The 27,176-nt window shown below is 46.2% G+C and overlaps 2 protein-coding genes across 9 annotated transcripts in view; both read left to right on the forward strand.

Annotated features, from left to right (window-relative positions):
- The window catches only part of LOC106576087 (ataxin-7-like protein 1), a 29,259-nt gene extending 25,880 nt beyond the window's left edge, over positions 1-3,379 (forward strand). For all 6 annotated transcript variants that reach the window (XM_014152973.2, XM_045699725.1, XM_014152975.2 and 3 more), the window contains one exon: positions 203-3,379. In XM_014152973.2, the coding sequence (XP_014008448.1) occupies positions 203-220 (18 nt within the window). In that variant the 3' untranslated portion in view covers positions 221-3,379. The remainder of the gene's footprint in view (positions 1-202) is intronic.
- A 3,782-nt stretch (positions 3,380-7,161) lies between these two features.
- On the forward strand, positions 7,162-25,482 carry LOC106576088 (zinc finger protein 800). 3 transcript variants are annotated; one of them, XM_014152978.2, is made up of 8 exons: positions 7,162-7,536; positions 13,033-13,118; positions 14,382-14,556; positions 17,514-17,609; positions 17,933-18,076; positions 19,430-19,785; positions 19,889-21,690; positions 23,997-25,482. In XM_014152978.2, coding segments are annotated over exons 2-8 (2,625 nt in total). In that variant the 5' UTR covers positions 7,162-7,536; positions 13,033-13,067; the 3' UTR covers positions 23,998-25,482. The 3 variants fall into 3 exon arrangements, with proteins under 3 accessions (XP_014008453.2, XP_014008452.2, XP_014008454.2); XM_014152977.2 differs by having other exon boundaries at positions 13,044-13,118; XM_014152979.2 differs by lacking the exon at positions 13,033-13,118 and having other exon boundaries at positions 23,997-25,479.
- Positions 25,483-27,176: the final 1,694 nt, after the last annotated feature.

The following is a 27,176-nucleotide window of genomic DNA, read 5'->3' on the forward strand; positions in this document are numbered from 1 at the left end:
CATTGTAATTCACCTCACTTAACAGCTTCAAGTTAGCTTGGCTCAAATAGCCTGCCTCATATTTATTTTTGCTGTCATGGATTATACACATTGATGTCGTTTTTGGATATGGGTTGAGCTTGACTGTCAACTTGAATCTTTCTCCATTTTTTGCCTTCCCTCTGCTCTTCCTCTCCCCCTGTTTCTCTCTTTCCTCTTGCAGTCCAAGTTGCATCATTGACAATAACAGGAGACATGGACAGAATGCTGGGCAGCTCCATGGACTAGAATCTGTGACCTTTGACCCAATGTCAGTACCACAGGGTCCTGCCCTCTTAACAGTGATGTCACCCTGCCCACACATTGATCAGCCAATGGGCGGTTTTGCAGAGGTAGTCTCCATGGATACAGGGTGGAACACTCAAATCAAGACACTCATCATCAAACTGCCCTCTGAAAAGGGAACCCGCTTTAGTTTGGCATCTTCATCAGCGCTTTACATGCATTTAGACATTTGTTGTTGTAGCTTCCTGTTCCTGTGTGTTCAGGTGACCAGGAAGGAATTCCCATGTCCAAAAACTTCCTCAGACAGACCTGTCTTGACAGCCCCAGCAGACCTCCCTTCCTCACCACACACACCCTTCTCTCCAGCATGCCAGAGTTCAAAGTGCACTTGCTCTCCTCCTCCTGGACTCCAGAGGCTACACAACAACCTGTCTGTCACACAAGGGAAGACTTTATACCGACACTTTTTCATGAAATGTCTTGCGAAATAGGAAGAATTCAGGTTATCGAGGAATGTTTTGACTATTCGTCTCAAATGTTGCGACACAGAGTGTCAGGACCTACACCCTAAATGGAAAAACGATGGTGTTGGATTTTTTTTTTTAATGTATAATAATTTATCATTTCTTAATTTTCTTACTGACCAGAGTAGAGCTACAAACGTTGAGCAAAATTATATTTGTATGTCAATTTAAAAAGTATTATTATAATCATAGTTATTGTTGAAAATGTGTACATATATTTTATTATTTTTGTATTTATTATTACTCTCCCCTTACTAAAAGAACTGAAGCTATAGTGTTTTACCCGCCAGGTGACGTGTGCACCGACAGTGTGCTCTTAATATGGTTACTGTGGTTAGTATTTTTAAGGGTCCTCTGCCAGTGGTTCTCCCTTTTCACACGTTTTCCACTGTTTCTGTACGATATGTACATTACAGAAATGTACATCTGGCACCAGCCATCTTCTTTTAATAGCGCTGGTTCCACTGCGGTGTGTTCTTCTGTTCTGTCAGCGATGGACCCTCTACAGGGACGTCCCTGACATGGGCTGCATCTCAATAGTCTTAAGTGGCATCTTCTCCTTGTCTCCTCCTTCGCTTTTTTTTCCCTGATCTGAAAACGGCGGTGGTGGTGGTTGCCAGACAGGAGTTTGTACTTCCGTCTAGCGAGTTCTTGCGATAGGAAGTTACTTTAGATTACTTAGAGGCGTATTTCAGAACGGTGGCAGTGCCCCTACTGTTGCATACTGTAGGTGGGGAAGTCTGTTCAGTGGTTGCCTGAAGGTTGAATAATGATTTTTCCAGATCCTCTCTTTTGCACTTTTTCCTCATATGCCCAGGTCGTTAATCTACTTCTATTTCTATAGATATTTGCTTCCCACCAAGTATGAACTCTGGGGTGTGACAACACGCACAATCAAGACAACTTTGTTTTTGTTTTGTATTTGTAATGAATTTGGGAAATGGTTATTTTTGTTTTCTTTCACTTTGAAAATGTTGACGGTTTTGTAGATCGGCAGGACAAAATCCAATGTGTTCCCTTTTTAGAGGGAATTGTAAGGCTGCGAAATGCGAAGACTGTGCAAGGGGTGTGTAGACTTTCACTAGGCACTGTATATATTTGTAAAGGTGTTTTGTCAACAACAGTAAATATGAAGACTAGGCCTGTATTCCTTGTGATGTCAATCCCCTCTATAAACCAGTGTAGTGTAGGCTACAGTGTAGGCCAGGGCTATTCAACTCTTACCCTACGAGGTCCGGAGCCTGCTGGTTTTCTGTTCTACCTGATCATTAATTGTACCCAGCTGGTGTCCCAGGTCTAAATCAGTCCCTGATCAGTCCCTGATTTAGATGGGAACAATGAAAAAAAATGCATTGGAACTGGCTTTGAGGTCCAGAGTTGAGTTTGAAAGGTAGGCTATCTGAATCTCAGACAGAATGTGTCTGTCACCATGGCTAAGGGAAATCACAAACACTGTAGGTCTGCCTGGTCCAGGGGGAGGTACAGTGGGGAATGTTTCTATGCCTGCCGTTTGTCTTCAGACCCTGCCTCTGCAGCAGTGCACACTCTTCCAAGTCCTTAGGCCGTCGCCTGCAGCACTCCATATTTCTATAAGTGCTCATAGGTGAAAGTATTGTCTCTTTTCACCATCTCGGTCAAATATGCTCGCTTTCTGCAAGTGGTCAATGTCGACATGTAACTTTTCCCAACATAGTATTAGGCCTACATAATATCAGTTTATAACTCCATCAATTACCAGTTACTGTTCGATCACTGAGAATGTGTGCACTGCTCTAATGGTTAGTCAGGAGGCACCAATGCCCCTCCAGTCATTTAGGTACACAAACGGCACGTGACTGACTAGGTATTATTCCTGAATGTTAACTTTGCTTCTCCTCCCCTCGCTATTTTTACTGAGTGTGGAACAGCAAATATGCCATCTAATTCAACTGCCTCAGAGGCTGACGCAAGTTTATGGGGAGTAGCGGAACACTATGGGAAGATCTCAATTGCATACTGCTCGCGTCCTCGTCTCCTTCTCAAAACCCATTGGATAAGAATGCCAGAGGTTCCCGCCCATCTGATCTTCTCCTCCAATGGGTTGTGAGAATGACGGCAGGAGAGAGGACACGAGGAGAATGCAATTGAGGTCTTCCCTACGTGTTGGTCTGAAATGGCACGCTGTTCCCTGTAGTGCACCACTTTTGACCAATGCCCTAATATAAGTGCCCTGGGCAAAACAAGGGCACTGTATCGGGAATACAGTTAAGTAGTGCACTATAGGGAATGACGCAGAATTGAATAGACTAGTGCTTCAGTGCAGTCTCCTCCTTACTACTCACCCAGGACATGGATCTCTCTCTGGAAGTAAGGCCTTATTTTTGTATTCACTGTAAATAAATCAGAACCAGGTCCTTGTTGAGATCTTACTATGAAATAGTCACTGGTTCACCTTATCAGTCTGTGGTGGCGTCCATCATGTGCTTTCTACTCCTGGGTGACTCTTTTATCTTGTTGTCCCCATGGTGTTTTGAACACATTTAGATGTGTATTTTCAGGTTTGACTATGTTTTGGATTAAAAAATTATATATAAAATAATTTTTTTACCTGCTGTTTTGTCCTGTCCCTTCTTGATGGAATAACTCTACCCAGTTGCATGATTCAGCATAGCAGGATAGTAATTCCATGGGAGAATCTCAATTGCATACTCCTATACTCCTTGCCTCCTCAATACCCATTGGATAAGAAGTCAGAGGTCCCACCCCTCTGACCTTCTCCTCCAATGGGTTTTTAGAAGGAGGAAAGGAGAGGACGCAATTGATGTCTTTGTTTCCCGTGGGGGAAAGATGTACACAATGAATTATGCCTGAAAGAAGGACAGACACCCATACATTTCCATTTACTTGAATTAGTCCTCTGTACACTTGCAAAGTCCATTCCCCTCATTCCTGCAAGGGTGGCACTTTAAAGGCCCACCTAATATAAAATGTATGGATTGTGCCATATGGACTTGAGCAGTAAGTAAAGAACAAAGGTGGGTGTAGTGCTGACGTTTAGGATATCTTTGAGTCCCCTTGTACACGTGACCACAAACTATCACTTGGTATACAGTCTAGTAGGTGAGCCAGAATCCGTTTTGGAACCAGACCTAATCATTATGTTGGTGAACAAACACTGGCATCTGAGCTGTGTTGAGCAGGGAGCATCCTTCCGTTCATAATATATTGAGTAAACAAGTCCTGGTGTGTAGGGATAGCTACTACAGAGCTGTATTCATCCTATTCTTCACAGTAGCCTATCCATCCACCTGTAAAAAGTTCTGCGTAATAGACTATGTCTGTGTAGCAACAGGTGCCGCCTCATCGCAAGAATTGGTAGGCTTGCTGGAAGGCCTCATAAGAGCCTTTTCTATTCACTTTTAAAATCACAAGGGAATAGTTCCTAACTACCCACAAGTAGGCCTATTTGTGTGTTGTAAAGTGGTTATTACAGCAACACAAATCGAGAAACTAGCGCTACGAAATGTCAAGAAGATGTCAGTAGGTAAAATGGCAAAGGCGGCTTGCATGTAATTGATGACATAAAAGGTTTCCAACACTATGCAGCATGTCAATGAATTCAGAGGGCTTTCCCCCCCATTGCAAACAGCATTCTTATGATAATGGTTTAATGCTGGTCCTTTGGTTAATTGTCTGGCCGATAGCGGTGGCCACCTTTTGTTGTATTTCTCACTGGGCCTAAAGGACAGGGTCTGGTCTAGGGGATTATAACTCAAGAGATCTACTCAAATACCACAACAGCTATATTTTTCAGAAGCCCCAATTTGTAGCCTACGCTAGAAGTTGGTTCCAACTACTTTTAGACTGGTTATTAATACTGTATTATATGGACATAGGCTAAACAATATGAAGGCCTATAATACCTGTTCTACTGAATCTAAAATAATGTCTAAAACACACATCACATTGTGAGATTGTGAGAGAACTTGTAGACCTATGTTTGAATGATTAGCGTAATATTATTTATATTTATGAGTTAATTAAGCAATAAAGCACGAGGAGGTGTGGTACAAAAATAAATGTGGCCAATATACCATGGCTAATGGCTGTGTCCATGCACTCCGCAATGCGTCGTGCCTAAGAACAGCCCTTAGCCGTGGTATATTGGCCACATTTATTTTTACTTCTCTAATTATGTTGGTAACCAGTTTATAATAGCAATAAAGCACCTCTGGGGTTTGTGGTAGATGGCCAATATACCATGGCTAAGAGCTGTATCCAGGCACTCCACATTGCGTCGTGCTTTAGGACAGCCCTTAGCCGTGGTATATTGGCCATATACCACACCCCCTCATGCCTTATTGCTCAAATATACCATGGCTGTCAGCCAATCAGCATTCAGGGCTCGAACCACCGAGTTTATAATGAATAATAGACAATCTTTGCGCAAATCTTCGTGCCATTAGGCCTAGAGTGCACTGTTTGCCATGTCCACATTTTTATTCAGCACGTGATTAGCTAAGCGACACTTACGGCGTTCACGACAGTTTGCGGTAACATAGCAACAAAATGCTGCAGCACCTGCGAGATGGCATTCCATGGAACCTATGACTAGCCCCGTCTCTAACTCTTCACTATTAAGCACACTAGAACATTTAATACTGAAAATCATATTTTCCTAAATGAATTCAGAAATGTTGTAGAAACCTTATTACATTTGAGCAACATTTTATCAATCCATATGGGTAAGGTTGGGCAAGGTTGCTTTTATGCCGAAATTAAACTTGGCTATCCATAAAAACAAAAATTCACAGACTGTGTGCCGGCAACCTGGACACAGGGGTAAACGTAACATAGTAAAAGTACGTCCGAAATACTCCAGTTAGTGTGATATGTTACCTTTCATCAGTGGAGGTTACCTTTCATCAGTGGGAGGAGCTAGAGGAGGAGGGACTCATTGTAATGGCTGGAATGGAATTAATGGTACGGAGTCAAATGTGTCCATTACAATGACCCCGTCCTCCTATAGCTCCTCCCACCAGCCTCCACTGCATTTTATATAGAATGTATTAATTTGTGGATGTCCATTATCCCTTTCTTACATGTTACAAATTACAATTTATACAATATGTTACGAATTTGAAAAATGTATGATATGTTACGAATACCAATTAGTTGTAGATAATGTTAGCTAGGTGGCTAATGCTAATGTTAGCTAGGTTAGCAAGGTGGCTAATGCTAACGTTAGCTAGGTGACTAATGTTAGCTAGGCAAGGGGTTAGGTTTAAGGTTAGGAGTTAGGTTAAAGGGTTAATAAGGTTAGGGGAAGGGTTAGCTAACATGCTAAGTAGTAGAAAGTAGCAAGTAGTTGCAAAGTTGCTAATTAGCTCAAATGCTAAAGTTGTCCTTGATGAGATTCAAACATGCAACCTTTGGGTTGCTAGATTATCCAGGTATATGCCCACCCATCCACCCCGACCAACCACCCCATTATTTTTGCCTTAAGTAACCTTCTGTCTTATGTAACCATACCAAACGTAACATATCATACTCATTTCAATGTCCCGGATTTAGTTTTACTATGTTATATCTAGTCTATGAGACCAGGCTGGTGCCGATGCTGGACATGCGTTATTGCAACCAATATTAACATATCACCACAATTCATAATCTGCATTAACTAATTGTAGCTTTGCTATAGGACAAGTTATGCAATATGAAAATGTAGGCTTATCTAATAGGCTACTGGAATGTTCTAGACTAAACTTTTTTAAAAATTAAATAAGATTATCAAAAGGGATGTAGATGATGCGTTCTTTAGGGGAAATTTGATTGCGGTCTTCCTGTGTATCAAGGGAAATGTTGAAATATATACATGTATCATTATTATAATATAGGCCTATCTTATCACATATGAAAGTCATTTATTTGATCCTTAATGAAACAAATTAATCACTGAAATGTTGAAATATATACATGTATCATTATTATAATATAGGCCTATCTTATCACATATGAAAGTCATTTATTTGATCCTTAATGAAACAAATTAATCACTCGTTCACTTCAACCCGCAGGTGAACAATTGCAGGTTGCGTTTTGGTGTCAAGATAAATAACTTAGATTTATTGAAATAAATGTATTTTTCCTCAACATTGTGGCATTGTTCTATTTGCCCTACTATTAAATAAACTACAAACACAGAAATTATAAATGGCCATGGTGCAACATTTCAAACAGTTCCAAATCGCCGGTTTATTCTTTACATTCTGCTTTAGCGTTTTACGACTTTTCCTAATGAATAATGCACTTTTATCAACGATAAGAATGCGCAGAAGAGAACAAAACGAGCGAACGTTTCGGTTTAATTTGTGTGTCCTGGATTCTGGAAAGCCTGTGCGCGCGCTTAGTAAATGGAGCACTAAACGGCCTGAATTTGGCAACAGTGTTCCTCGATCACGGGGAGGGGGGGATTCAACTATTCCTCTCCTACCCCCCAAAGTGCCAACGAGACTGGCATTTATAAAGAAAAGTAGAAGTGCTGCACCTTTGCGCAGCGGCCGCCTTTAGCTGAAAGGTCCCCTCTGAGTGCACAAAGGCAGCTGCTGGAGGAACTGTTCAGCGAGAGACGAGCCGAGCGCTGAGAGGCGTAATAAACAACCCCCGGTTAGCTACAGACAGGGACGCGGACTCGAAGTAGCTCCCCGGCCCAAGCCCGTAGTTTTACTCCGTGAAACCGGATTCCATCGCCAGGTTAAGACTTATACAGGTAAGAACTATTCTTAACACATTTCTATTCGCCCTAAATGTCTCATCGAAGACCTGGAACGCGTTATGGAAGCGTAAAAGCCCTCGCCTTGGCTCCCCGAACGTGGTTGTTTTTGCAGAAAATGGCGTCATCGTTCTCTTGTTCTGCCTGTCCATGGAGGGGAGAGGAATTGGTTTCGGCGACTCAAACTCGCCCTTAAATAATATTTCCAGGGCCTCAAATACGATGATAGTTACAACTAGATGTATTTAGTCATATTTCATTGCTAAATTTAGATTTGTTGGTAAAATCTAGTCGTTATAAAGACGCGCAAAGCCGGAAGGGTCACCGTTCTGTGCGCCAAGCTGCTTCTTGGAAAAGGTGGCACAGAGCCGCAAAGCGCAGCGTTTTACATTCGTAATATCGTCCACTCGGGAGAGTCTTTACAACGCCAAATATCTGAGAGTGGTTTAGGGATTTCCCTAAGATGGTGATGGATGTGTTTATGTGAGTGTTGTACGTTCTCTTTGTATTTAGTTTGTATGGGTTAACCCGTTTTTACGCCGCACTCCCCTGCCATGCTGCAAAATGTAGAAGGGGCCTCTCTTTTACGGCTTGAAAGGTGCATTTTGTACTTGGCTTCTGCTTTGATCAAGTTAAGCTGGTCTTTTGTTGCTCAAAATACTGGCGTTTTGAGGCTGACAATATAACCGTGTAAAGGAGATTTTCGGGGATAATGGGGCAATGCAAATCGTGCCATGAGAACGGTAAAATGCCCTGCGCTCTGGCTTCCAGATTGCCAGTGAGGACAGCCTGAATAAAATGTTCCTTTGGAACATCACGTAGTTAGCACAAAACTGGGGAAGTCCAGTGCTGCGCAACGATATGCTGCTTTGCACATATCTATGGAAGCCCATTCCCACAATGTCAACAGGCCTACTATCTCAAAATGTCGAGATACTATACAAAAAAATGTAGATACCTAAGTCCAATTTTTTTTTGATACTATCTCAATATGTTCAGATACTAATTCTACATATTGAGATAGGCCTACATAAATCAACATTTTGAGATACCAAGTTGAAATTTCGAGATAGATCCCTAGGCCTATATAGGATGATTCTTCGAAAAAAAGTTGTATTGTCACATGCATCGGATAGGTGCAGTGAACTGTTTTACAGGGTCAGCCACAGTAGTACAGCACCCCTGGAGCAAATTAGGGGTAAGTGCCTTGCTCAAGAGCACATATTTTTCACCTCGTCTGCTTGGGTATTCAAACCAGCGACCTTTCAGTTACTGGTCCAAAGCTCTAACAGCTAGCCCATGTGCTGCCCCAGAGTGAGGAGCACAGAGTTTCTCCTGATCTGGTAGGCAAACCTAACTAGGTATAACTCTGGACCCTAGTTGTAGGTTATGATCTGGTGATAAATCAACTGTAAAACAGTTTTATATGGGCTATGATGGGACCAAATGTTTTCTAATCAGGTCATATGTTGTTTTTTTTTCTTTGGGCCCTAGTGAGGATGAAACGATTAAAACGCTGTCAAACTGCAGCAACCTTGTACTTGTTCATATCAATTCTATTTTTTAAATAAACTAATGGGAAGTCCTTTACACAGACAAAGAGACAACTGCAATTGGACAGTAAAACTTAACAGGGTTGCATCATGTAGGCCTTTGCATGTGTGATTGAAAAGTGAATCACACAGTATGTCATCACTATTGCGTTGATTGATTCATTCCAATCAATCATCTTGAATTGAAAATGTCTAGGTAGCCTAGCCAGCTAAAGTTTGCATATAAACCAAATGTGTGCTGTAGTGATGATTGTTAGCTGTGGTTGTTATCAGTACCCACTGGGGACAGACGTCAATTCAACTTCTATTCCATGTTGGTTCAACGTCATTTCAACAATGTTGATTCAACCAGTGTGTGCCCAGTGGGTAGGCTACAGTTGATCAGACTGAAGCACAGAGGAATTGTGCATGAGTTGACAAATCATGAGGCAAATCAGTCTAAACAACAGTAGGCTACTTTGTCCTATCTTTTCAATGCTTTTTGTTCAGTATTTGTTATTAAACCAAATCAAAAGTGATGAGGCAAATGCAAGCTGACCATTCGTTTGCTGGTGGCCCTGCTGTGCTGATCCCTGCAACGTGGATAGATGGAAACCGCCACACAATGCTACAAATAAAGAAACATATCCTGTATATGTATGATCTATCTCAAAATGTTGATCTAGGTATCTCTCAAAATGTTGAGATAGTAGACTTTAAAAAAAAATGTTTGGTGGCGGGAATGGGCTTCCATACATATCGGCAGCTGCTGAAACCACCTGTGTTTCGCCACAATAATTTTTTTGGGGGCGAACCTTTTGTAAATACTTGGGGACTTTTGGAGAAAAGAGTACACAATACAGTATTAATGCAGCCCTTTATCCGGGCGCCCGTATGGTCTACGTATGAATGCAGTCCCAAGTTCCACTCGCTGGCTGCCCTGCCCTCTCTATCGTCAGCTGCATGCGTCCTAGCAGAACGGAGCCAAGCGCTGGCTACCACACATCCATGTTTAGCGAGGTCACTCGCTTCCTATGTCTTGTGTACACGTCGTGTAAGTCGCCGTGTCATTTCGCGCAGATTGGAATGTAATCGTGTTGATTGGGCCATCATATTGAAAACGTAACAATACCCAGACTGGCTACTGCACCCGTTCGCTCTCGGTGCACAATTTATTAAGTTGGGCTGGCGAGTTATGCAACGAATCCTAACATAATATGCTGGCTAGTGGCTATTGGCATCGCCACATCTCCCAGCACGGGGGTGTTATAGTTTTAAATGCGGGGTGAATAGTCATCCAGCCACACTGAATTAGATATGTCAAATTTGCAATTCACAAGTGGCATTTGCGTCACAGCCAGCGGCCCTCGCACGCCCATGGGATATGGAGTTGCTAATGGAGACTGCTACCCGTTGAAAGATAACTGTAAACCCAACGCCAACAATCACCGCGCGCTCGCTAGCGGAGACGACTTGCAATTGGAGATGTAATGGAACAGTGTAGGCATCGTTTAATGGTATTTTATTTTACGGAATGGCAACATTTCTTCCCCCTTGCGTGGAATGCGTAAGGGGATGGTGGCTGGCAGGCTCACAGGGACTTTTGTTAGTCAGCGAGGGCAGTTCACTTCGTCCTTCATGTTTGACGAGACCCATTGTGGAGTCGCTGGTGTCGATATCTCGCGACTTCTCAAAATATGGATATATTTTCCCACTGTATGGTAAACGTACCAATACATTTTGTTCGACCGTAAAGCCCTTACGAATAGCGCACACAATAAATTCTAGATAACCAATCATAAAAAGAAGGCATCCTTTCTGATTAAAGCGGGGGGGGGGAGAAACGCAGTGCCATTTCTGGTTTCGTCCCGAGTGGGGCGTATTATCCAACTGAACGCTTTGGTTTTGTTGTTGCGCCCCGTTGGGCACTGCGCATGTTAGTTACACTTGTCTCGGGTGATTTTTCTGCTTTCATCAAAAAGTTGTATTTTATTTTCTCATTGACTTTAATGAAAATCACCTGAATGCATTTTAATTTGACCGTATTTAGCATGTGGAGATGAGTGACATATTTTGGTAATGTTGGGTTATGATTTTAAAGTAATAGGCCTAAACAGTGCCCACTTTAGAAACGGATTTCTATCCCATTTTAACAAGACTAGCCGAGGGCAAGAGAAAGTATGCCTATATAATGCCATTAAGATGTATATTTTTGGTCAAATTCTTCTTCAGATGAATTAAAATGACCAGGAGAGGGTTGCCTAACAACTGGATGTAAAAATCCAAGGCCAGCCTATTGTTATGGGGTTTAGATTGATTAAATTGAGAATCACACTATAAGGACAGACCTGCGTTATGATGTGCTGGTGGTCTGTCTAGTGGGTGTGATTATGAGGGCAGCAGCTCGTCTCCATGCGAGGTTATAGTGTCTCACACTGGTTACAACGTGAACAGAGGCAGCCATCCTTTATTCCAGCATTTATACACTCATCCCTTTCACACAGAAATAATTGCTGTGAACTTTTCTGTCATTTCTTCATTCAATTATTTTCACTGCCTAGCTGCAGCAGTCTTGTGCAGGTGTGGGTTCAGTACTTTCACATCAGTGTTCATCTTATCAGGCGACGTTAAAGGGGCAATCTGCAGTTCAACTAAATAACACATCAATTCCCCCCACGGATTCTGTAAACAGCTTAGGGATAGGGCTGGAGAAATGTAGAGCTATGGGTACAAGGACTGACCATCCATGAGAACAATTTAAAAAAAAAATAGTTTTAACCGTGTTTTGAAGCTATACAGTGTTTGTCTACAAAACAGTGTTAACTAGCAAAGGAGTAAAACAAGCTTATATTTTGGTTTCTGATGGGGTAAGACAATTCAGCTAACTAAGATCATGAGGCATTTGAGTTATATTTTTCACGAATCAATGGGACATTTTGTGTCATGAATTTAAAAGCAAAAAAAAAAAATGATGTAGCAATCACAGATTTCCCCTTTAAATGACTCTCTGGTGAGTTTGTTCTGGTAGCAGTGTCTGTCTCTACAGGCCCACTGATAAATACACACTTCATCATATTACCTGAGTAGGAACAACTACTTCTGGCTCTGTCTCCATGGAAACGCCTGAGCGTGTTACCAAGTCTTCGTCATCAGGTCACCTCTCTGATGATAGCTGCATGTTTTCTGATTGAGCCTCGCAACATTGGATTGAGTCCATTTATACCCGGCCTTTCTGTCTGATGCCGTCAGAGAGCATTACCGCTCAACTCTTCATTGATCGTGTTCTTATAGTTCTCCCCGCTCTGAAACTGCGACGACCATCTTCCTCCCAATGCATTAGGCTAGGTTTGGAAGAATAGAAATCTGAAAACTAGTTTTGATCAAATCTGTGCAAGTTGAGGACAGGTACACCGACTTAACCAGAACATTTGCAGAGTGCCCTAAAGTGAGTCAGCAAGCACTTGCACAGTGACCAGGATAAACTACCTGGAAGGAAGTTAGTTTGAGAGGAACCAGACTTGGGACGGGGACGGGACGGGGGGGGACGGGGGGGGGTTGACTCTTCAGGCAGTCGTGCTGGAATCAAATCGTTACTGTGGCGTCTTCTTTGACATGACTTCCAAAACATGGACTTTGTCACCATCTGGTGGTCAATACGTGGTACAGTCAGAGACTGTAACTTCACAGTGCATTGAAAATATAATGTGTGTGTGGGTAGGGGGGTATGGTTTGGGTTGTCTTTGATAAAGGGACACACACACACACTATTTTCATGGAATAACACATGAAGACTTGGAAGTGTGCTGACAGTCAGGCAGGTGGATGTGATGGATGGAACTGCACTAGCCTGAGACCACCACTAGAGGGGGCTTTACCTCTATTTTCACCTCTGTGACGGCATCTAAAAATGGTCTGGTGATGATGGAAAACACACACACACTGAAACATGGGCTCATTCCAGTGTTGTTGCAGGTGTTTGGGTAGAGAGAGAGCAGCATGGTGAAGGCCAAATCCGCTCCGAGGAAGACCTCTCAGCAACACACGAAGGTAGAGACAAGACAGTTTCCCCCCTCAAACCTCAGTATATATCCTACCGGTACACAGTCCCAATAGCACCCCAAATATATACTATCCCCCCCCTCTCCTAAACAATAGCCCCTCACCCCCAGTGTACTATGTTTATATCCTGACTCCCAATCTACACACACCAGAAGAGTCCTCTCAGTGGGTCAGGTACCATCCCTGTGCTCCTCCCTGTTTCCAGTCCACTCTGTCTTTTCCTTTTCACAGCATCTGTCATACAGTAGTTAAATACAGACATTCTTCCTCACTGTTTACTCATCAATCAGTGAGAGAGATGACAAGTTCTCTCTCTCTCTCTCTCTCTCTCTCTCTCTCTCTCTCTCCTCATACTTACAGTACCTTCAGAAAGTATTCACAGGGGAGGGGAGAGAGAGAGAGAGAGCGAGAAGCCAAGGGTCAGTGTAGAGTCCCTTATCTCTGACAGCCTAGTGTGTGTGTGTTAGTCCCAGAGAGAAAGTGTGTTAGCTGGGTGTGCTGGGAAACATCTCCATCACCCTGGAGGGAAAAACAGAGAGACAGACAGGCGAGAGTCTCACCCAGCCAAACAATGCCACGCGACACAGCAGGTGTCTAGATCAGCAACGGCACTGCTGATCAAGTAGCGTTTGGCATAATGAGTCATTAGGTATCTTTTACTCAGACCAATTATGCAGCTATAGAAGCGGTTCCGTAGTGCCGTGTACAGTATTTCTGTGTCTCTCCTATATCAGTATGGTTCTCCTATAACACTTATAGCGCTGGTGTTACACATGCTAGCAGTAGAGTGTCTGTAGATGTACATGTAACTGCCAAAATAAAGGAAACACCAACATAAAGTGTCTTAATAGGGCATTGGGACACCACGAGCTGCCAGAATAGCTTTAACCCACCTGTGCTCCTCTGAGACCCCTCTATCAATGTCACTGAGATCTCTTCTTCTAGCCATGGTAGTCAAAATAATGGGCAACTGGTCATTTTTATACATTGCCGTAGGCAAGATGGGATGTTAATTGCTTCATTAACTCATGAACCACACCTGTGTTGAATCACCTGCTTTCAATATACTTTGTATCCCTCATTTACTCAAGTGTTTCCTTTATTTTGGCAGTTACCTGTACCTCTTTTTCCAACTCCGCACCCCACACCCTCTGTCTCAGCATTTCCCTGACCATCGTATAGCCCAGGAATGTCTGTGAGGTTTAACAGGTAAACTTCACCATTCTCTCTCTGTCTCTGTCTACGTATCAGAGTTCCAGCAGGATGGAAGTGGAGATGGAGGAGATCCTCCAGGACGAGCCCCAACCTGAGCCTGAGAGCCATGTTACCAGAGACCAGTGCTGCCAGACAGACGAGCCACAGCCCAGCAGCCCTAACCCAATGACTGACCTTAACCCTGGCCCTGACGCAGCCCCCAGGACACCAGGTAAGACTGCCTACTTGTCTACACCAACCTACCGTTAGTTTGATTGATTTAAGTCCTTCAAACATACCGTGGAGCACTAGATACAATATATTTATTCAGTCATTGTTGGCCAGTCTGGCCTGACTGGGAGAGGAGAGTGGCTGAGGAGACTGGGAGAGTGACTGAGGAGACTGGGAGAGTGGCTGAGGAGACTGGGAGAGTGGCTGAGGAGACTGGGAGAGTGACTGAGGAGACTGGGAGAGTGACTGAGGAGACTGGGAGAGTGACTGAGGAGACTGGGAGAGTGACTGAGGAGACTGGGAGAGTGACTGAGGAGACTGGGAGAGTGACTGAGGAGACTGGGAGAGTGGCTGAGGAGACTGGGAGAGTGGCTGAGGAGACTGGGAGAGTGGCTGAGGAGACTGGGAGAGTGACTGAGGAGACTGGGAGAGTGACTGAGGAGACTGGGAGAGTGGCTGAGGAGACTGGGAGAGTGACTGAGGAGACTGGGAGAGTGACTGAGGAGACTGGGAGAGTGACTGAGGAGACTGGGAGAGTGACTGAGGAGACTGGGAGAGTGACTGAGGAGACTGGGAGAGTGACTGAGGAGACTGGGAGAGTGGCTGAGGAGACTGGGAGAGTGGCTGAGGAGACTGGGAGAGTGACTGAGGAGACTGGGAGAGTGACTGAGGAGACTGGGAGAGTGGCTGAGGAGACTGGGAGAGTGACTGAGGAGACTGGGAGAGTGACTGAGGAGACTGGGAGAGTGGCTGAGGAGACTGGGAGAGTGGCTGAGGAGACTGGCTGAGGAGAGTGGCTGAGGAGACTGGGAGAGGACAGAGGGAGCGGAGAGGAGAGTAACAGAGGGAGAGGAGAGGAGAGTGGCCGAGGAGAGTGGCCGAGGGGAGGGGAGGAGAGGAGAGTGGCCGAGGGGAGGAGAGGAGAGGAGAGTGGCTGAGGGAGAGGACAGGAGAGTGGGAGAGGAGAGTGGCCGAGGGGAGGAGAGGAGAGGAGAGTGGCTGAGGGAGAGGACAGGAGAGTGGGAGAGGAGAGTGGCCGAGGGGAGGAGAGGAGAGGAGAGTGGCTGAGGGAGAGGACAGGAGAGTGGGAGAGGAGAGTGGCCGAGGGGAGGAGAGGAGAGGAGAGTGGCTGAGGGAGAGGACAGGAGAGTGGGAGAGGAGAGGATAGTAACAAAATAAGTATTTTTTGGTTCGTGAACTACAGTAAATGAAGTGGATTTGTACTACACAGAAACACAATATTATACATATACATTTCATTCTCTTCATGGTGATGTATCCTAGGTACACAAAGGTAGAAATATGCAATATCTTCCTTTTCATATTTGGGTACACTGGTTATTATTTTAATGCGCTCAGACCCCAAACAAATATCAAATTAGGTTGGACCGGACCAAATATGAAACAATAGACGTCTATCTTTCACAAGTTTGGACATCAAAGTACAACACAGTAAAGTACAGCACAGTACAGTAGAGTTCAGTACAGTAGAGTTCAGTACAGTAGAGTTCAGTACCGTAGAGTTCAGTACCGTAGAGTATAGTTCATTCAGTACAGTACATTAGTGTGCTCAACTCTGGTGTGGTCTACTGTGTACTGTACTGAATTCTACTGTACAGTACTGGACTGTACTGTTCTTCACTATACTCAACTTTTAAAAACTGTACTGTACTGTGCTCTCCTAACTTTTGAAACATGGTCCAGACTTGACCAAATCTGAATAATCATGGACGTCTATTGGGCCGAATGAAGGTCGATCGGGACCGGACCAAAAATCAACATCCCTGGACGTTGAAATTAAAGCCGGTCCGGGAACGTAGCAAAAAACGACATCCGTGGACGTTGAAATTAAAGCCGGTCCGGGAACATAGCAAAAAACGACATCCGTGGACGTTGAAATTAAAGCCGGTCCGGGAACGTAGCAAAAAACGACATCCGTGGACGTTGAAATTAAAGCCGGTCCGGGAACGTAGCAAAAAACGACATCCGTGGACGTTGAAATCAAGGCCAGGGCGAGTTGACCAAATGTCAACTACTTTTCAATATCTATGGACATCCGGTGTCGATCGGTGCTCTGTGGTAAGGACGCTGGTTACAGTAAATGGAAAGAAAGGGGCTCATGGGTAGGTGTCTGAGAGAGAGAGAGATCTGTGGAGATCTGAGAGGATTTGACAGGTGTAAGCAATATGGCAATAGCTTCCACCTTGCCCTCGGATATTTTAGGTGGAAGTTTCACCATATTTCTTAGGGGTCCGTTTTGGATTGGGCCCTACTCTCTAAATATAGGCCCCAATAACTGTAACGAACATGTGAAATATCTGTTGCATCAACTCTGTCTATTGCATAAAACTCACGCACACACACACACACACACACACACATTTCCTGTTTGTCCGGCTCTAACGGGCGGAAGGGGTGAACTGGGGTGTATTCATTACGGAAACCGTTAAGAACCAAACGGATGCAAACAGAGCAAACGGAACAAAACTGGGAGGGACCTAACTGGGTTATTCCAATAGGAACTCGTTTGCATTTTCCGTTTGGAGTAAACGCAACAGACCAAACGTTTTGCAACAGAATGGGCATAATGATTACTCCCGTGTTTGGTGCTGGCTGTTTCGGCGCGTCTGATTGGTCACCATCTGACCCCGGGCTGTGGGGGGGGTCAGACTAATACCAGCACCCCCTGAGGGGCGGGGGAGGGGCCTACACACACACACACTCTGTGACTCTCATTGACACACACGTTGCACACACCACAGTCATTGTATAGGGGCTGCCACCACTTCTATTCTTATATACCCAGGGTCTGGCAGCAAACCCATCCTAGTCACTTCCTATAGGAAATAGCCACTCTCTATACACACACACACACACACACACACACACACACACACACACACACTCCATGGCTGGGGGCAGAGTGAAGTGTTGTATTGAAGTGTGTGACCTCTGCAGGGTACTGCGTGGAGCCAGGCGACCCTCCTCTGTTGCAGCAGCAGCTCCAGACCTCCAAGTCTGGCATCCATCAGGTCATAGAGTGCTTCCGCTCAGGTAACATCTAGTCATGCTACTCAGATAGCACGGAGGCCTTTTAATTAGGAATCATTACACAGTCAGACGTTTCGTTATGAAACGCGATTCAAGTTCAACGGCTAGCTTCTACTCTTTCAACGTTTGCAGATCTGAAGAGAAGTAGTGATCGCTCCTCCACCAAAAGCACATCTATTTAATTACACCTATCCTATTCCTTCAGATATGCAAACACCAAAGGGTTCTAGGCTCTAGGAGTTGATGATCGTCCAGTCCTATTTGTCCTGTCTGTCTGTATCCGCCAGTGCTCCCTAACACTGCCCCCTGGTGTTGTGTACGTGTAGGTACTGCCCAGCTGAAGCACATGCTGCTGAATGAGGTGGACACCATCTTTGAGTGTAAGATATGTCGCAGCTTGTTCCGGGGCCTGCCCAACCTCATCACCCACAAAGAGTACTACTGCCTTACCAGACTGTCCAAGCCCGACGGTACGTGGCTACACCTCTCTAAGACTCTCTCTCGCTCTCTTGTTCTCTCTGTCTCTCGCCCTCTTTGTCAGTGCTTGTCTCCCACATAATGCCTATGCTTGTCTCTTTTTTCTGTCACCCACTTTACTCACTCACTCACTCACTCATGGTCTTCATTGGTCGACACTCACTCTCTCTCTGTCTCTCTCCATGTTTCTGTCTCTCTCCATGTTTCTGTCTCTCTCCATGTTTCTGTCTCTCTCCATGTCTCTGTCTCTCTCCATGTCTCTGTCTCTCTCCATGTCTCTGTCTCTCTCCATGTCTCTGTCTCTCTCCATGTCTCTGTCTCTCTCCATGTCTCTCTGTCTCTCTCCATGTTTCTGTCTCTCTCCATGTTTCTGTCTCTCTCCATGTCTCTGTCTCTCTCCATGTCTCTCTCTCTCCATGTCTCTCTCTCTCCCTCTCTCCATGTCTCTCTACATGTCTCTCTCTCCATGTCTCTGTCTCTCAGGTCTCTCTCCATGTCTCTGTCTCTCAGGTCTCTCTCCATGTCTGTCTCTCTCCAGGTCTCTCCATGTCCTTGTCTTTCTCCATGTCTCTCTCCATGTCTTTGTGTCTCTCTCTCTCTCTTTCCATGTCTCTCTCTCTCCATGTTTTTGTGTATCTCACTCTCTCTCTCTCTCTCTCTGTCTCTCTCTCTCTCTCTCTCTCTCTCTCTCTCTCTCTCCCTGTCTCTCCATGTCCTTGTCTTTCTCCATGTCTCCCTCCATGTCTCTCTCTCCCTGTCTCTCCATGTCTTTGTCTCTTTCCATGTCTCTGTCTCTCTCCATGTCTCTGTCTCTCTCCATGTCTCTGTCTCTCCCTAATGTAGTTGGTCCCTTTCTCTCCTCTCCTCCTATACTCTAACTAAATTATCTGTCATGCTCCAGCCTCTGTCTTTGATCTAGCCTCATTAGCCACTACTCTTCCATTCTCTATGACTTCTGTCTATATCTGTCTATATCTAGAAATACAAGTCATCTAGGAAATCCTTTGTTATCTCATCTGTGTATTGAACTAGTGATCATATAACGAAAAAAAATACCATGGCTGTGAAAACACAAAGATACGTTCAGTTGGTATTTAATGATATGGTTGAAACATGCTTGCTGTTGCCACGGTGTGCTCATTACATATCTTATTAGGAAACTGAAAAAATGGTGTGTTTTTGTTTCTCCCTTTGGCAAGTTGGAAAATGTTCCTTCTCTCGGAATGTTCCTTAGTGTTGTGACGTCTCTAGGCTCAAAACACATCACATTTGGGAGCAAATATTGGTGTCTGATTGAAAACGTTCTTTTTCTAACGCCTTTCTCTTCCTCCTCCCTGGCCCCTTAGATCCAGCGGGCGAGGGTGACAAGCAGAGCGGGGCCATGAAGGACCTCCTGGAGGCCATCTACCCCAGGAAGGACCGGCCGGACTACGTGATGCGCCTGGAGCCAATCCAGACCTCTAACAACGCTGTATTCCAGTTCCTGTCCTCAGAGGAGGAGCTGGCCCACTTCCCCCGGGCTCCACACACCCCTGGAGGGACACACACACACAGCCCTGAGCCATGGGGGGAGCAGGGAGGGACACCGGAGAATGGACAGACAGGAGAGGGGGAGGAGAGGAGGAGGAGGAGTGACCAGGAGGAGGAGGAGGAGGGAGGAGAGGAGGCGGCGCAGCCCGAGGAGGAGGGGTCTACGAGCGGGGTGGGTACATACAGGAGAAATCGTGCAAGCAGACACACGCTCGCTCGCTCGCACACACACACCGACGCTCACTGTAATACTCTCTCTGTCTCTGTCTCTCTAGGTGGAGGACGTTACCATCTCGTGCTGCCTGTGTGGTAAGGACTTCAACTCTCGCCGCAGCATCCGCCGCCACTGTCGCAAGATGCACCAGACCAAGCTGGAGGAGCTCCGGAAGTTCACCGAGACGCGCACCGTTCCCATCAGCCTCCTCTCCATGGTCAAAGGTCGGTCCCGCCCCTTGCACACGCCCAGCGGCAAGTCCTGCCCCGTCTGCTTCAAGTCCTTCGCCACCAAGGCCAACGTGCGGCGCCATTTTGACGAGGTGCACCGCGGCCTGCGCCGGGACACCATCACGCCGGACATCGCCACGCGCCCCGGCCAACCGCTGTCCCTGGAGGCCACGCCTCCCCGCAAGAGCGCCAACTCCTCCCCCACGAGAGGCCACACCCCAAAGAGCGGAGGAGCCGCGGGTGCTACCACCCCTCAGCCCCCCAAAGCCTCCACCGCGGTGCCCCCCGCCCCTTCTCTCCTGGCATCGGCCCTGTACAACCTGGCCTCTTGCCGCTGTCTGCTCTGCAAGAGGAAGTACAGCTCCCAGGTCATGTTAAAGAGACACATGCGCATCGTCCACAAGATCTACAATCTCAAGAACCTCAAGAACGTTAGCTCCGTCTCCGTGACCACGGCCGCAACCACATCCATGGCGACCAACAAAAACAACAGCAGCAAAACAACGACCAACACTGACAGCACCCCTAGCAACAGCACCCCTAGCAACAGCACCCCTAGCAACAGCACCCCTAGCAACAGCCTGAGCGTGAAGGAGGAGGCGCTGGAACCCTGGGACGACCCTGACTCCAGCCCCGCCTCGTCGCCTGGCGACCCGGACGGGAAGGACACGGACAGGAAGGGTGTCGCCGTGGCATCCAAGGCAGGTCAAAAGATCAAAGAGGAAGAGGGTGGCAGCAGCCCCAAGACATGGACTCGTTCCACGTCCATCAACAGCACCGCTGGTACTAGTAGTGGTAGTGGGACTCTTGGGAGACCCCCTCAGAAGCTCTCGGTGGGGTTCGACTTCAAGCAGCTGTTCTGCAAGCTGTGCAAACGTCAGTTCAGCTCGCGCCAGAACCTCACCAAGCACATCGAGCTGCACACGGACGGCACGGACATCTTCATCAAGTTCTACCGCTGCCCGCTCTGCCGCTACGAGTCCCGCCGCAAGCGCGACGTCCTGCGCCACGTGACGGTGGTGCACAAAAAGTCCACGGGCTACCTGGCCAAGATCGTGCCCAAGCTGGAGTCGCGTGCGGTCAAGCGGCCGGCTGAGGTGGTCCTCAACTCTCCCCCCAATGCCAACAACAACAAGAGAGGAGGAACAACGGTCAAGGAGGAGGTGAACGGGTGCCACTCGGCCCACTCTCCCCCTACGCCCCCAGTCACCCGCAAACAGGAGCTCCTCAACTCCTCCTCCTACCCAGTCACACGTAAACAGGACCTCCTCTCCTCCACCTCCTCCTCCACTCCGGTCACTCGTAACCAGGAGAGACAGGAGAGGCAGCAGGAGGCCCAAACCGGGTCACCTGTCACCCGTAAGAACGACAAACACCCCGACACCCCCACCACGACGCCCCTCCACACGCGTCGCCATGACGCCCACCAGGAGAGCAGCAGCAGTAGCACAGAGGTGCGTGTCACCAAGAACTTCTCGCTCCACGCGTGTGACGTGTGCGGCCGGGCCTTCGCCAAGAAACTCTATCTGGAGTCCCATAAGAGGAGCCACCGGAACGCCACGCCACCGGTCAGCACGCCGCCCAGCGACACCAGGGCTAAGGGGGTCAGCACTCGGTCCAAGGCAATGCTCTGGTGAGCCTCACTACACATATGGTTGTCTTTGTTGATATCTTGTTGTCGAGAGAAAGAGGAAGTGACGTGTGAAATGGGTTGTTATGAGAGAGAGAGAGAGAGAGAGAGGGAGGGGTGGGGGGGACTGATAGAGATGGAGCCAGGAGAGTGGGGTTGGGGCGATATTACATCTATTGACGAGGATAGACAGCCCATTTGAACTTGACTGGGTGGTGTACAGCAGGGCGGCACACGAGTGACATACCGAGTAACATCCTATTCCTGCTACAGCCTAGTTCAATATGTTATATAGAGTGGAGAATTGCACCAAATCAGAGCAAAATGTCCAGTCAGAATATACTGTTTCTTTCTCTCTCTCTCTGTCTCTTTTGCCCTCAGAACAGTCTCAATTCGTCAGGGTGTGGGCTCGACAATGTGTCGAAAGCATTCTACAGGGATGCTGGCCCATCTCGACTCCACAGTTGAGTTGGCTCGATGTCCTTTGGCACCTGCTACCATACCCTGTTCGAAGGCTCTTAAATATTTTGTCTGGCCCATTCACCCTCTGAATGGCACACATACACAATCTATGTCTCCACTGTCTCAAGGCTTAAAAATCCTTCTTTAACGTGTCTCCTCCCCTTCATCTACACTGATTGAAGTCACCTAGATTCAACTGGTCAGTATGTCATGGAAAGAGCAGGTGTTGTTAATGTTTTGTACACATTATATGACAGCTAATCCTTATCTATCTTGCTGTTTTCAATTTCTTTGGGCTGTATTCTCTTCTCTCTCCATGTCGATAGGCTATGCATATTACTTTGGACTAGGCTACGCTTTCATCTCAAAAAGTTGTTTGAATTGCCTAAAAACGTAAGTAGCCAGGGTAATAATGAGGGAGAACAAATATCAATAGCCTATAGACAAATTGAATGACAAGTTGAATCAAGTTTAAGCTTATGAAGGAAGAAATCATTTGTGTGATGCAGAGAAATCCCTCGATGCCAAGTGGCCAATCCTCCTGCTAGTTAAAGTTATGAACCGTAGCCCATTTCCCAAATACTCTAACAGCCTAAGAAGGTTAGTTAAAGGTTAGTTAGTTAAAGGTTAGTTAAAGGTTCCGCTTTCAAAAAGAACAAGGATGAAAGTGGGAGTCTATAGCCAAGGGCTATTCTCAGTCACAGCTTTATGAGAGATTGAACCAACAATATTAAGAGAGAAGGATGAGACAAATAAAGCAGATATTATCCAGGTCTGGAGACGATAGACTTTGCTTCTATCCAGCCCGTGATTTAGAACCTCGCCACAGCAAGACAGCCAGTTCCTCATCAGTTGACTGTCACTGTGCTCCATCATGTGCGTGCCACACAGACACGCGCAAACCTGTTTCATGCCAAAAGCTCCACCCAAAAAAATAACATTAGGAAAGATTTGCCTGCACTTAGCCTCTTCCCAGGCTTTCAACAACGTTATCTTCCGTCATGATTCGTCCAGTTGTAGCAGGTGATTTCGCGCTATAGCCCAACGTGGGATTTTAGCATTCTTTAGGGGGGGGTGGGGGGGGGGTTGTCCAATAGGGGGCGATACCATCGTATATCACAATGTTTTATGAGTACAGATGTCCTCAAGCTTCCTCCTCTCTTCACTCACTCTGTCTAATAAAATATGGATCCTGTAGCCAGGCCCGGAAATAAGGCCGAATCCGTCCTCCTCCAGGTTTACTCCCCCGGGCTGTGGGGTCCGTCTCAGGACGAGCCTCTTTAGCTGTGATTGAACTAACCCCACCTGTGTGTGTGTGTGTGTGTGTGTGTGTGTGTGTGTGTGTGTGTGTGTGTGTGTGTGTGTGTGTAGCTCAGTGTTAGTCACGGTGGGGTGTCAGGAGACCACAGAGAGGGGAAGAACATTCTCTTTTAACACATTACACATCATTGAAACCCTTTGGTCAGTCTGCTACGACACACACACACACACACACACAGGCTGATTCAGGTGTCGCTTCTCCAGAGAGTTGAACTTGTTTTCTCCCCTGGACGACTGTAGGTTTCAATCAAAGGGAGCGAGCACAGACACCTGATTAAAGTGTGTGTGTGTGTGTGTGAGTGTGTGTGTGTGAGAGTGTCCAGACAGACAGTTGATTAGTGTGTTAGTGTTTATGTCTGGGAGGAGGCTAGTCCTTGGGGTAGTGATGTTATAGCAGAGGAGAGAAAACAGAAACAGTGTTTAAACCGGCTCTAATTGACTGCCGAGCGCCTTCTAACAGCTGCTGTTGTCTCTCTCTCTCTCTCTCTCTCTCTCTCTCTCTCTCTCTCTCTCTCTCTCTCTCTCAGATCCCCAGTCTCGTCTCACTCCTGGTTCTTGGGAGCCTCCATCCTGAGAGGAGAGACTTAACGGATGAAAGAGCACCACTAACGATGATGAAGAAAGTAGCTGGACTGGAAAAGTGGTGGAAACGAAACACAGCGAGAGAGAGAGAGAGAGGAAGGGGTGAAAGAAGGGGAGACTTCACTTCTAAGGGACCAAATGTATTGCTGGAATCCCACACTAGAAGAATGATGCCAGAGTGGAGTCAGTGGACACTCAAGGAGCCATCTGTGGAGGCACCGATGCTATCACACTGCTGTGTGTAGGTTACCATCACTGTATGTACATGTAGATCCATATATATACACACACATGGACCTGGTCTAGACCTGAGCCTGTATAAACCTTAGGGGTGGGGGGAGAAGAGGGCAGGTTTGGGAGCGCTCTTAGCACACCATAGATATCCCATATCTGACCAGCAGAGGGTGTTCCACTTCTGCTTTATAGGATTAGACTTTAAGGTCGGGCTCTCCAACCCTGTTCCCGGAGAGCTAACCTCCTGTATGTTTTCACTCTAACCCCAGTGGTATCTTGCCTGATTCATCTTATCAACTAGCTAATTATTAGAATCAGGTGTGCTAGATTAGGGTTGGAGAGAGAACCTACAGGATGGTAGCTCTCCAGGAACAGGGTTGGAGTGAAAACCTACAGGACGATAGCTCTCCAGGAACAGGGTTGGAGAGACCTCCCCTGTATGCTGTGAACTTGACCCAGCCAGAGCCAGCAGTAGTGATGTTAGTTTATTTCCCCAGCTCATAGTAGGCTCATAGTAAGCTATCCATCCACTGGAAAGGACTGGGAAGGACTCCATACTGACTCAGTTCATCCAGATAGGCTTTAGTTTTTCTGGCATTCCAAGAGATATAGTTTGGGTGATTATCTGACAGAGAAAGACAAGTAGGTAGCTGACCAGCGATACTCTGGCACATTGAAGAGACGGTGACCATTGATTGATTGATGAGTGGCTATGGCTGTGTTTAAACAGGCAGCCCAATTCAGACTTTTTTTTCACTAATTGGACTTTTGACCAATCAGATCAGCTCTGAAAAAGATCCGATAGGCAATCCTCATGAAACTGTAAAAAAGAAAAAAATGAATTCAGGTGTAATTTTTCCTGGAATTTCCTCGTGAATCACTGAGATTAGGATCTGTGCTTATCTATTTCATAATTATTATACTTTTTTAAAATCAGATATTATGCATTTTACCAACCTTTTCACAAAACTCTCATTACCGTAACAGTTTTCGAAGTCCCAAAAAGTTATATACACTGCTCAAAAAAATAAAGGGAACACTTAAACAACACAATGTAACTCCAAGTCAATCACACTTCTGTGAAATCAAACTGTCCACTTAGGAAGCAACACTGATTGACAATACATTTCACATGCTGTTGTGCAAATGGAATAGACAACAGGTGGAAATAATAGGCAATTTGCAAGACACCCCCAATAAAGGAGTGGTTCGGCAGGTGGTGACCACAGACCACTTCTCAGTTCTTATGCTTCCTGGCTGATGTTTTGGTCACTTTTGAATGCTGGCGGTGCTTTCACTCTAGTGGTAGCATGACACGGAGTCTACAACCCACACAAGTGGCTCAGGTAGTACAGCTCATCCAGGATGGCACATCAATGCGAGCTGTGGCAAGAAGGTTTGCTGTGTCTGTCAGCGTAGTGTCCAGAGCATGGAGGCGCTACCAGGAGACAGGCCAGTACATCAGGAGACGTGGAGGAGGCCGTAGGAGGGCAACAACCCAGCAGCAGGACCGCTACCTCCGCCTATGTGCAAGGAGGAGCAGGAGGAGCACTGCCAGAGCCCTGCAAAATGACCTCCAGCAGGCCACAAATGTGCATGTGTCTGCTCAAACGGTCAGAAACAGACTCCATGAGGGTGGTATGAGGGCCCGACGTCCACAGGTGGGGGTTGTGCTTACAGCCCAACACCGTGCAGGACGTTTGGCATTTGCCAGAAAACACCAAGATTGGCAAATTCGCCACTGGCGCCCTGTGCTCTTCACAGATGAAGCAGGTTCACACTGAGCACATGTGACAGACGTGACAGAGTCTGGAGATGCCGTGGAGAACGTTCTGCTGCCTGCAACATCCTCCAGCATTACCGGTTTGGCGGTGGGTCAGTCATGGTGTGTGGTGGCATTTCTTTGGGGGGCCGCACAGCCCTCCATGTGCTCGCCAGAGGTAGCCTGACTGCCATTAGGTACCGAGATGAGATCCTCAGACCCCTTGTGAGACCATATGCTGGTGCGGTTGGCCCTGGGTTCCTCCTAATGCAAGACAATGCTAGACCTTATGTGGCTGGAGTGTGTCAGCAGTTCCTGCAAGAGGAAGGCATTGATGCTACGGACTGGCCCGCCCGTTCCCCAGACCTGAATCCAATTGAGCACATCTGGGACATCATGTCTCGCTCCATCCTCCAACGCCATGTTGCACCACAGACTGTCCAGGAGTTGGCGGATGCTTTAGTCCAGGTCTGGGAGGAGATCCCTCAGGAGACCATCCGCCACCTCATCAGGAGCATGCCCAGGCATTGTAGGGAGGTCATACAGGCACGTGGAGGCCACACACACTACTGAGCCTCATTTTGACTTGTTTTAAGGACATTACATCAAAGTTGGATCAGCCTGTAGTGTGGTTTTCCACTTTAATTTGAGTGTGACTCCAAATCCAGACCTCCATGGGTTGATAAATTGGATTTCCAGTGATTATTTTTGTGTGATTTTGTTGTCAGCACATTCAACTATGTAAAGAAAAAAGTATTTAATAAGATTATTTCATTCATTCAGATCTAGGATGTGTTATTTTAGTGTTCCCTTTATTTTTTTGAGCAGTATATTTCGAATATTTGTTAATATTGCTCCCCTAATGACAAGGCCTGAGTTAAACATAACACTGAAAATGTTTATATTTCAAACGAAAGTGTACAGTTATTATAAAATGAAATCATACTTCCCAATTTGAGCTCTTTAGCTGATTCGGTAATTGCGGTAATGAAACACGTCCTCAGACACTGTTTGTATGTAATAAATATTATAGTTTAATGTAAACTTCAACTAGTAATCCATTTTTATGATTTATGGACAAATGTATGATATATGTACAGCAACATATTTTGTGTTAGGTTTTCTAAAG

The sequence above is a fragment of the Salmo salar genome, chromosome ssa17 (genome assembly GCF_905237065.1).
Source record: "Salmo salar chromosome ssa17, Ssal_v3.1, whole genome shotgun sequence".
Taxonomy (NCBI): Eukaryota; Metazoa; Chordata; class Actinopteri; order Salmoniformes; family Salmonidae; genus Salmo; species Salmo salar.